Source organism: Cuculus canorus, chromosome 3 (genome assembly GCF_017976375.1).
Source record: "Cuculus canorus isolate bCucCan1 chromosome 3, bCucCan1.pri, whole genome shotgun sequence".
NCBI lineage: Eukaryota > Metazoa > Chordata > Aves > Cuculiformes > Cuculidae > Cuculus > Cuculus canorus.
The window spans coordinates 41,127,866-41,140,188 of NC_071403.1; the positions used below are offsets into that span (position 1 = coordinate 41,127,866).

The 12,323-nt window shown below is 36.0% G+C and overlaps 1 protein-coding gene across 5 annotated transcripts in view; it reads right to left on the bottom strand.

The window, feature by feature from the left end:
- Positions 1-685: 685 nt before the first annotated feature.
- The window catches only part of ARHGAP18 (Rho GTPase activating protein 18), a 94,258-nt gene continuing 82,620 nt past the window's right edge, over positions 686-12,323 (bottom strand). For all 5 annotated transcript variants that reach the window (XM_054062995.1, XM_054062994.1, XM_054062997.1 and 2 more), the window contains exons 13-15: positions 6,926-7,050; positions 5,696-5,751; positions 686-3,050 (exon numbers count right to left, since the gene is read on the bottom strand). In XM_054062995.1, the coding sequence (XP_053918970.1) occupies positions 2,959-3,050; positions 5,696-5,751; positions 6,926-7,050 (273 nt within the window). In that variant the 3' untranslated portion in view covers positions 686-2,958. The remainder of the gene's footprint in view (positions 3,051-5,695; positions 5,752-6,925; positions 7,051-12,323) is intronic.

Below are 12,323 nucleotides of genomic sequence, written 5' to 3' on the forward strand. Positions count from 1 at the left end.
ATTGCGGACCTACCAAATATACACAGGGATAATTTTTAAGCACAAATCTGTCCTTTCTTACACGCTCCTCTACATCCATGTTGCATGAGGGGCCAATACCTGCCTCCCCACTCCTTTCTTACCCCTAGTCCAGCCTTGCAGTGTGAGCAGAGTTGGAAGAGATGCATCCGCGCTGCTCTGCCCAGGTGGAGTTGCACGTTAAGTGTTAAATCAATTAATCTGTCAGCTGTGTGAAAAAAAATCTGCAGCTGCATTTCCCAAGTTGTCAGTCAAATGATGATAGGCTGCCAAATTGCCCCAAATAAGCAATCCAGGCAGCGTTGTCTTCTTAATTATAAGAGATTTTTATTAGCTTACCTGAGTGCGTTTTGGACTTCCCTCTTGTGTCCTCATTCTTTAATTATGAAGAATTAAGAGCCAGTATTTTCAATAAATGCTGAGAGAGGGTTGCTGTTCCCTCACTTATACCCAGTAAGTGTTGTATTACGCATTTAGCTAAGGTGCACTGTGATTGCAGCAAACTTTTGAACTTCTAGCCAGTATTTCTTTTTCTAGTAGGTATTTAGGTTGCAAGACTGTCTTTTCCTAATATAAATATAAAGTGTGAAATGAAAAAATAATCACCACTTAGTGGCAATTGTGTATCTTTTATGTAGAAACATAATAATTCAAAAGAGAAAAGAAGTCAGAAAAAAAACATTTAATTAAAAAAAGAGCTTTTTAAATTAAAAAAGATAATGGCACTAAACCAGAAACAAAGTTATTTAAGAGATCATAGTCACAGGGTGGTTATAATCTTATACTGAACTGTACAGCTGTTTCTATAATCTATGCTTTGCTCCTGATCAAAATAACATCTAGAATTCCAGTAACAAGTAATCTTTTACAGAACTGTAATGTGTTATGAAAACATACATAATTTTTGTATTACTTGACAAAAAAAATTCCTTATATTTATTACATAAGATTCATAAATATTTACCTAAGCACTGAACTGTTTTTCTACTCTACTCCTTACAATTATAGAACAGGGAGTGTGGTTTGTTCTAATGACAAAAGTGATTTCTCTAACAGGGTTTGCCTATAGCGGCACGGTGCTATACCACATAGAGGTACCCAACAAGATGGAGCTTCGAGGGCAGTACAGTCACATTAGAACAATTTGCTTTGTTATTCATCCTGCTTCTGAGAATCCTTCAGCGCTCCCTTTCCATATGAAAAGTGTTCGACTTTAAAAAATAATAAATACTTATGTTCCCAAAATTGTTCATATGCTATGGATAACTAATCAGTAGATGCCCAATTTTTTCATGACCTTCCAGAGTTCTGTTTCACTGGTTATTTATAAAATGGATACTTCTGGTGGTTACTTTGGGAAGAAAAAAGTCAGGGCCCGTATCCAAAGCTCAGCAGAAAGACCCTTTATTCCTTTAATCCACTTTGATCAAGTCAAAATATGTAATTCAGTCCTTGATTGTATATAGAATATTCCCTATGAGGTCAAAATAATTCTGTGTGTGCACTCAAAGAAAATATTTAATTTCAAGGATATAATTTCACAGTAGTTTTTGCAGGCAGTCAGCATGCAGGTGTGAGCACTCCAGCATGGCTGAGCTAGTTTACAAATAAATTGTAAAGTGGTACACAAGTTAGTGAGCTCAAAGTGTTGCTGTGAGACTGGGGCTCTGGAGCTACAGTCCACAGCAATTTGTTTTGCAATAAGCCACATCAGTCTATAACTGATCATCACTGAACTCCACACAGAACTTTTCAGTCCTTCCATGTGGAGAGAAGGATTTGCAGGAGTTCACTGTTAGACTATTAATTTTTGAAGTGGTTTAGACAGCATCTATCAGCATAAGAGAAATCAGAACTTGATATCTAGCCTCATCCAGGATAGACCAGACATAAAGCTGATAGTAGATAATATCCATGTGAACTCCTCAGTAGACTTTTACACTGATTTTGAACAAAATATTTGGTAGTTTGTTACTATGAAATTTAGTCTACAGTTTCCCTCCACAGTTATTTTATTCTACATTAAAGTTTTTATTGTGTTAGTAATTGGCAGGTTTTGGCAGTTTACAAAATGCTTTGCAACCTATCAAATATCCAAAAAACCTGAAAACAGTTTATGTAACATATCTGCATAATATTGCTGAAAAACCTAGAAGGTCTATCTAGTGCATGACAATATTCCAGAAAGGACAATGCCAAGAGTGGTGAGCTTTAAAATTACTCACCTTGTCACAAGTCACACAGTCCTTTCCTTTTTTTTTTTTTATAAATAATCTCAAGAATACAATCAACTGGAGAAGAATACAAAATATCTAAAAGATCTAGCAAAAAAGCTGCATAGAAAGCATTTTCACAGTTGTTTTTAAATAGTTTTCATCAAACTTTACCTACGAAGTGAACAAAATTAGGACTTCCAGAGACAAAACATATTGCATTGCAGTTTTTCCTGTGAATTTCACAATTAGTTTGGAAATTCATGAGTGGTTTTAAGTATTTTTAATACTGTACCATTCAGAAGTGCTGATCAATATTTGGTTCTCCAGTGCAGTAGTACTGTAAAAACCTATATGAATACAGAATTTTACACAAACAGATGGTGGATATCTAATATAAAGTGGTTAAACATCTGTTTGAAAAATAAATTCTCCTGAAACAAGACCTACCAGGTGGAGCTAGATTAGTGCCATTAAAATAGTTAAGGTACTTATTCTCATTTCAAATACGAGTGGGAAAACTGTGGTATCTCCAAAATTTTTCTGTGAGTAAAACTGAACAATTACTGATAATCACTGTTGGGTTTCCATCACTTTTTTCAAAAAAAAACTGCATAAGGTTCTATTAAAAGATATCACACAGTTGAATGTTAAAAGGACATACTATCCCTTTGAAACACTCAGCCAAGAAAGTCCACAGGTTGTTCTTCTGCCATTAGTTTTGAGCTTAGCTCTGCTTAGATTTTATAACCCACTCAGCATTTGGGTTGAGCTGGTATAGGTCTTTCATGTAGGTATCATCATCAAGGCAGCGTTCTCCTAAAAACAGAAGAGATATGTGGTTACATTAGTAACAAAAAAAGAAGGGAAACAACTTTACATTTAGGTTTTAAATCTCTCTCTGTGGTATCAAACAAAGGACAACACAACTAGAACCCAGAACTGTTCTCACCCTTCCAATCTGTCTTGGGGAGGAAGGGGGACAAAGGAAGAAGGAAGGAGAGTAGGAGTTGTGCTACCGCTGTAGCACATTCTAGGTCAGATGCTTCACATAGACCGTGTATAGCTCCCACCTGGAAAGGTTCGGGAAAAAAAGGAGCAATGGCCTGGTCCTCTTGTGGTTCAATGCAAACACTATGTTTAGATTTGCATAGAAGTCCATTAAAATTTCAGGTTATTTTTCCCTTCTTATAAGGAGAGTTTGAGTAAGGTTTGTCCTTGCTAAGAAGGTGTTACTTGTTATTCTGCTCATCTTGCTCAGCAGTTCTGCATAGCACTTTTAATGGTTACTCTTCGAGAAGTAGTACAGTGGTTTTGGTGCATTACAAGCAATTAATTTATGTCTAGTAGCTACGATGAAAATAGCGTATGCTGACCCATCAGGATTTGCATATTCTCCCCATTCCCTCACAGGCAAAGCACTCTCTCATGCATTTACAGCTCTACATCACAGCCCCTCTCCTACTCCTCTGTGACAGTGGTCGGGGTAGATGGCTCATATGCCAGCCAGTCGTCTCCAAGCACATGTGCTCCTGAAGCAGGAGGTGAGCAGAGGTGAGATGCTGGGTTTGTCTGTGAGCTCTTTGGACTCCCTGCACAGAGAAGGCAAGAAGGCAAGATGCCCTGCTCAAATACGCTCAGTCCCCATCTGCTCCCTCTCCATCTGCTCACCTTGCCAGGTGGCACCTGTTTTCCCTCTAGCGTTTTCATCCCAACCTATATGACCTGTAAAGCTCATGCTGCTGAACTCAGCCTTCTCCCACACACTGTGCAGCAAGCTCAAGCAGTGAGAGCACAGGGACAGCGGTTTGCCATGTCTGTACCCAGTCCTGGTCAAGAAGCAATGGCAGAAGCACTGTTCAGTGCCCTAAAGCCCCATAATGTACTGAGTACTCAAAAAAGTTGGGAGACTTCAGCAGCTCCATCTGCTAGGGCACAGGATCACAGCATTATGCTTGTTACAATTATGAGCATAAGTGTAAGCGTATGAGTGTATCACAATCCTACTGAGTCTTCTCTGTTGTGGTCTCTCTTTACATGAGTCAGTCACGTTAAGCAGAAAGAGAGAATGGCAAAGATTGCAACAGATGGTTTACTTAAACCTATACAGCCGGTTAAAGACAGGTATTCTTTTTTATCTCAAGTGAGATTATTAATAAGGACTAGTATTTGTAAGGACTGATTAAAGGCGAACTTGTCTGGAAGTAAACCATTCAGATAGAGGAAGCATCTAAGCTTTGTAGCCTATTTCATAACAAAACAAATCTGTAACTAGCCATGTATTTTCTCTAAGAAACATACAAGTTCTGTCACATGTTTAAAGTGACAGTAGGTTGTTCTACTGTCACTGGAATTCTGTTACAGAAATGTTTTTCTCAAATGATTACACTTCTGTACAATAAACAAGACACTCTTCTCCTTTAAAAAAGTCTTACACCTGGGATCACAAGCTGCTTTAACAGGCATAGAAAATATATTTATACATTGGATATGCAAGAGAACATATAATGCATTAATCTGGTACCCAGCCATCTTACTAACTCTTTTTTTGCCATCAGACTTAGTAAAAACACTAAGACATAAAGAACATAGGAAAATGTTATTTTCAATTTACTCAAAGTCTTTTCGTTTAGACATACACAAAACCCCAAATTTTTTAAAAGAGTGATTAGGTAAAAAGAAAAAATACTAGAGGTAATAATTTACATAGAGGATTTAAACTTGCAGACTGCAGAAGTACTGGGTACTCATGGAATCATATAACTTCAAATAAAATTTTAACAGGTCACGGTTAATGAGAAAAAAGTATATAAGTCCAATCCAATACTGTGTTCTAATTATCTTCTTTTTTCACTAAGTATATGAAAAACACTGTAATTAGAAACTGATTTCCAATGCAAAAAGACTTATATATTCATCAAAGATAATTTCAGAGCTCTGTTCAAAATTATTGTTTGGTGCCAACTTTGTTGACCTGCTATTTGCTTTAATGAAGAGGGCCTGGAAGACACAGAGCAGGAAAGACTGACTGTTGGAAAATTTTATCACGAGGTCATCTTTCTGGTTAAGCACTTTTTCCCCAAAGGAACTTGTAATCAACGTGAAAATGCAGAGCGTGAAGGACTGTAAGTTCACTTTTTGTGCCTCAATGCGAAAAGATGAATAAGATGAACTTCAAGCTCCTTCTTATCCAACCTTTCTGGGATTCTTCACTGTAAATACATATCAGGAACACCTGTTACAGCTGCCACCTTCCTCTGGGGGAGATAAGACGACACTGCTAATATGATGATCACACCGATATCTCTGCTTCCTTCTCCACGTTAACTGTCTGCCTTAGTGTCAAGGAGAACAAGGGACATGAATAAAAATTGCAACCACAATGAACCCCAGGGACAACCTGCTGAAAAATCCTATTCTAGCAAAAAAACCCCAAAAAAAAGTATTTCAGAAACCATTCTTACCAATATTTCCTCCTATTTCATAAAGAAAGACCTCTTCTTTCTTGAGTGCTTGGAGACTGTCAGGAAAACAACACAATGAGTATCAATATTGTGAAAAAGCCACTTAGGTGTGTCTGGGAGAATTTATGTTAATTAAGGTCAGCAGTGTACCTGTCATAAACCCTTTGTGCTTACACTCATTTACTGATACAGTAAGTGAATAAGAATACCTTTGCACGCTAGCGAAGATGAATAGTCATGCAAGTGAGCAATACAGTATAGAAAAGGTAAAATAAGAGAGACGTTAAGAAACTACAAATTTAGAAAAGAATTCCATTGTTATTAGCAAGTAGCCTGATATTTACCCTCTGATTTTTCTTTTACTGCTGGTGTAAAAATAAGTATTCTCAAACCCTCCATATTTCTGAAAAAGCCTTATGGTTGGGTGGGAAAAAACCCATTCTTGCTGTTTTTAATTTTGCTTCAGCTAAAAGAAGTAAAAAACAGACAGTGGAAAAATAAAGTCCCTGTATTACAAAGGGATTCTATTATTCTCACTGCTTAATTGTAGTAATATATGCTAAGGCACAGCCAGAAAATAACTTTCTGTCAAACATATAAACGTCTAAATACAGCATTTAAGAAAAAGCAACTTCTTAACCTCAACTAGCAGAGCACATTCTTGCTTTAGCTTGAATAGTTACATATAATACACTCGTGTTAAATAGGTTTTTCTAAGTCTATTATGATTTCTTACTTTGCTCATGTATATAAAAATAAATGCAAAAGCTTGATTAAAACTTCTCTCTAAATGGCTTTGGATGATTCAAATATAGCTTTCCTTTTACATCACTAAACGTGCACACCATTTGCATATATTTATATCCTAATACCTATACTGTTGCTATATATAAATGCATTTTTTACAAATTATTTTCTTTGTCTTTTCCTCATTCCTTTGTTTCCTAGACTTATTTCCTTAAAGTTCCCTTCTACCTTCTCGACAGAAAGTAACAAATGTATTCCTGATCCATGACATGAAATAGTAGTTAATTTTTTAGTAAGGGCACTCATGTATTCCTGAAGGCTTCATGAACTTTAACGACATTAGAAGCATGAAGCATGTATTCTAATAGTCTCAAAAGTTCATGAACTCACCTGGAATTAAAGTATTTTAAAACTTTTTTCTTGATATAATATATAAAAAGCCACTTCTCCCGAAACAACAAGAAAACAAAAATGTGTTTGTACCTTTTCTGGCTGAGAAACCTGGCTACTACATCACCAGCTTTCAGTTCTTCTGTCAGCTGTATTGCCATGGAAACTTTCAAAAGATGAGGCGCTTGCACCCGTATCACTCCCTGAGGAACATCAACCTGCAAAGCAATAACAGTGTTGGAACAGAGCTGCTAGCAGCTGGCTTTGATGAGCTTCTCAAAATACGGTACAGAATAAGTAACATAGTACAGTGCTCCATAAGTACACTTAACTACTATCTACTACACTTCACTGCTGAAATATGGTAACTACGCAGTAATTCAGAAAATTACATCAGACCTTCATATCTCTTTTTAACAGCAAGAAGAACTTTGGAACAAAAAAACAGTAGTGTTTCATAATTTTTCAAAGATGTTAAGAATAACAAGAACAATTACTGCTATATTAAGAATACACTTTGCTATTATAGAAAGAATACGAGATTGATATGGAAAAGACTTGCTGCATGCACGAAAGCCAGACAATCCCCCTGCACCACAACACTCTCCCACCCCTCACTCCCACTAAGACTTCCAGAAGCCTTTCCAGTCTCATTTAATCTGAGTTTCATACCAAAATAAGAAATCACAAAGTATTCACAGGTCCATCTACTTTAAGTGATTTTTCTTTTCAAATATAATTTCCTTTTAAAACAGATATTCACTATGGCAGCTTTTTCTCCCTACTTTTTTACTCACTACAATATATTCAGCTAGTCAACTTGCAGGTATGACTACATAATAGGCTTGTATTTTATTTCAACTCAAAAATCCTTGATGATGAATATCAGTCATATTAGTTACAGAGAAGGAGGACTCGAAAGGACAGTTTTTCTGTTCAATTTGCAGTACATGACATTTGCAGTTACAAAAGGCATAATTTATTTGTGAATAAGATCCTAATTTCTGTCCCTGGAAATCTTGAGGTAATTTTTCTATTCGTATTACATTACCATTTACCCAAGTATACTCATTTTAATGGGAAAAGAAATGTCAGAGTCTCAGTAGTCAATGTTGATTATGACAGTTCATTCTCTTCTTTTTTCTCCTCATTTTCTGCAATTGTAAGGCTGAACATTTCTTCTTCCATAATCAATGAACAAATTTGGGCACCTGTGAATCTAGGATAGCTTCTCTGGAACCATCTGAGTTAAGTGAATACAGAACAAGTATAAACGTGAGGAGAATCAGAAGTACAGCTTACTGAGAAAGCTAAAGGCTCGTTACTATACAAGTGATGAGCTATAGTAAGCAATTTTAACCAAACAATCCTTTTTTACCCAGTCTTTTATTCATTGATTTTAAAAATACTAGACATAACAACTATTTCTGTCTAGAGAATTATGATCACGAAACCGAGAAATTGCTTAGTAGTAATGATGAAAGCAAAGACTTTTAAGGCTGCAGTGGATCTCGCAGAAAAACTCCCTAAATTTACCCCTAAACTCTGTTCTTTAGGACCTCCAACTACAGAAACAATGTCTGTAGCCATCTGCTAGGAAGTTAACACCTACCTAAACATCATTTGTCTCTTTCCAATCTGTTGGGATCCTGGCAAAAGGAAAGGAAACTTTTAAGGATGAGAGGTTTATTTACAGATGCCCAAACTAGTCGTGCATCAAATTCAGTATGGTAGTTTTAAATTGGTTTTCATTTTTGTATACAATCCTGTTTCATTTTGTCTCATTTGATTTTAATGGAGTTTTTCGAACCTTCAGCTGGGTAACAGGGTCTTTTTTCCATACAGCAGGCACATCATAAATTATTTATAAACCTGGCTGTTTTAAGTGTGTAAGAGAAGGAATAAGAAATGTCCACAAAACCATTACATTATGGTCACAGATCAAGCAGAATAATTACTCAGTTACTCACACTGAATCATTATTAGCGCAGCTAATGAGTACATTTTGCCACTTTGTGCAAGTTTTGTCTGGGATAGAGTTAATTTTCTTCATAGTAGCTACTACTAGTATATGTTTTGGACCATCACCTGCATTTACAGAAGAACTCATGCTCAGCTGCACAGTATGTTCATGGTACTCAACTATAAAGATACAGATACTGAGCATCCCTCACCCCCTTCACTGTGCAAGTTGGTCAGAAAGAAAATGTAGCCATAAAACAGAGCAGAATCACAGAAGGACCTGTTTTCTGCACGGTACAGTTCAAAACATTCAAGTCAGGGCTCCACATTTTAACATATAAGTAGCTGTAAGGTGATTGACAATATGCTGAAGGGTAGGTCACCTATACTATTTAGTTTGTGAGTCCCCTCTCCTCTCTCACGGGCTCTCACAGGATGAAGTCTACAACACTGAAATCTCCCTGGCCGAGTTAGGTGCTTGCACACTTTAAAAGCCTGAAGAAAGATAGATCCTTAGTTGATGGAAAATACACAGGCCTAAAACAATTAATCTGTAGCAGGCGCAGCAGTCATCTGTGTGGTACTCATCTTCTTTCAAACTCTTGTTTTTCAGAGGAACTTGAATCTATATAACACAAAAAAACCTGCAGCTGCTTGGCTATAGGATCTGGGGCAGGTCTCTTCCAGAGTCTGCTGTTCCATTTTGCAGGACAAACGTAAGTATTCATCAGGCTAGATGAAGAGAGGAATGAAGTGACTATGCAGTATTTTCACTAATAATTCAGATGATGGAATAAAATATATACTTATTAAATGTGTGAATGATATCAAGTAGGAATGGCGAATGAGAATTACAAAGAACAAAACTGGAATTCCAAAGGGTCTTGCTACCTGGGAGACAAAGTCTGAAAGAAATGGTATGCAGTTTTGAATTGCAAAATGCTGCACCCAGATTGAGACAAACAAGTATAAAACTATATAAAGAGAAATGATTTAACAAGTAGCAATTTTTTAGTAAAAAATCTAGCATTACAGTGGAGAACAAATTCAGCAAGTCAGTAACGTTATACTGTAAAAATTCAAAAGAGTTATGCAAACGGAACAGCTATGGATACAATGGTAAATAGATAAACCCAATTGTATTGCATTCTGCTGCTAACATGACTGCTAATTTTTTTTGGGTTTTTTTTGCAGCAACTGCAGCATATAGAAGAATACAATGACCAATGGTATAAATCTGGCTATGGTAGTATGTGAACTTCTAGTCCTGAGTGCATCTTTCTTTCCCCACCTAGAGCATAATGCACATCACCAGCAACATTAAGACTTAATCCCTAAGACAGACTTGGAGTCGTAGGTATGCACAGGTATCCCAAAAAAGCAATTAACCCTCAAGAACCCTCTAATACCAACAACTCTCAATTAACCCTCACAAGTCCTTTAATATTAACCACTTTTAGCACTTCACATAGGTCTTGCCTATAGTTTGCAGTCAAAGTTATTTAATGTCTGTCTTAAAAGGGGAAATTTGATTGATAGAGAGGCCTCATCACAGATAAAATGAAATTTTACCCAACTGAACTGACTGCCATTAAAAATGCAGATACTGAGGTATTTCCAGGGAGTGTGGAAGTGACAGAAGCTCTGTCCATCTACATTTAATCATGTGAGGTGTCACAGTATGTAGTAAAAACCAGCAGCTTTTACCTGGTTTTACTTCAGCTACATGCAAGATAATTAACTCCCAAAAGTTTCAAAGAGTCCTCACTGGAGTGGGGAATCACCACAAGTCTAGGTGCCTCACTTGCCATCTAATAGTGGAATGCAGTTCAGGAACTTCAGAGGAAAATCACTTCAATTTCAAATTAAGGAAGTATAAATTGAAAATTGGGAAGAAAAAAAAACCTAACAAGTTTCCCTTAAATAATGAGAAAATTTTTACTTAGAAAGAGGTATAGAATTTTCATTCACAATGAAGCTTTATAAATTTGAAACTTATTCTGAAAGGCACCCAAATTACTGAATAAAGAAGCATGAAAGATTCGTGAATAATTGTACCATTTAATTCTGAAAGAAATTCACAGATTTCTAGGACTTAAAGAAAACTCTTGAATAGTAATTTAACATTTACATTTAGGTATGTACTACATGAAACTTCAGCCCTAACTCCCCAAAGGATTAAAAAGGCGTATTTTACTCTAAAAGTTCAACAGCACTGAACTACAAAAAAAATCCAATAATTGAAGTTGCAACAGCATTTGCCTATTTCAGTACATTTGCTGTTATTTCTATGTTGAACAGGGGATGGCAGCATTAAACATTGTCTCAACTGAATTGTATGTGAAGAATCCTTTTCTTATTAGAAAAACAAATGTCAGTGTTCAATTATCTTTATTTTAAAATTGTATGTAAGTCCGCATTTTGTGTACAGATTCCTTCATATAGACAGACACGAAAGTAAGGCAAAGTGATGTGCAGGGAATTAATTCATTTTGGACATTAAAAGGTGTGTCAAATACTGCATAAAAAATGAGGTAGGAGCAGTGAAATATATTTGGATATTGGACGCAGTTGTCCAAAGAATTCAGCTTTTTGTACAAAAATAGTAAAGAAGGCATACTCGCAAGATTAAACCAGGCAGATTTGAGGGATATTATAGCATATTGAAATGCAAAATTCTGTATTTTTTTTGCTTAAGAGCTTAAAAAAATGCCTTCATTAGAATATGACAACCCTTTCTTGTAACAGTTTCCCATACACACACTTAAGAAAAACAGCCTATTCAGATAAATGCATTTTTAAAAGCTACCACAAGATGTCTCTAATTCACCAGAATCGTCAATACGACCTCAACCCACAGTCTGATTCATGATGTTATCAGGATACACATATTTGGTGCTACCTGTTTACTTATTTAAAATAACTTCAGAATGATGTATTTAAAATGCATTATAATTAAGATAGCATACTGTATTGGCCAATGATCTTCAAAAAATTGCAATTGCTAACTTCATTGAAATCTTAAATAACAATTTCCAGGTACACAAGATATATTTTTGAAAAGTTTCCATGTCAGTGGGAACAGTTCAATTCAAATATTTCTAAAGTACAGGAAAAAAATAACACTATAATGCCACAGGATTTCTTTTTTCATTGTAAAGAACAGGTGAAGAGTGTTACACTGAAACTTACGCCTTAACATCACTGATGGGTCTGGGAGAAGTCAGTTACCTAACGAAGACATGCTGAACTGTAGATTATATTCACGATTATATTTATCAGTTTTTCACATTTGCTTCATTCCTTGGGGTTACTTGGGATGGGCAAACCGCGCATGCTCTAGCATGCTCCACTTTACAAAGAATAGTTAAAGATTCATTAAGGCAAAGAGTTCAGTGGTTTGGGAACTCCTATAAAAGGAAGAAGGATTAAAAGCTAGTTTTGATTACAAACACTATAAAATATCAAATAGTGAAATCGAGATATTTATTTTTAAGTAAACTTAATTTGCTGTGACTTCCACTAGGCA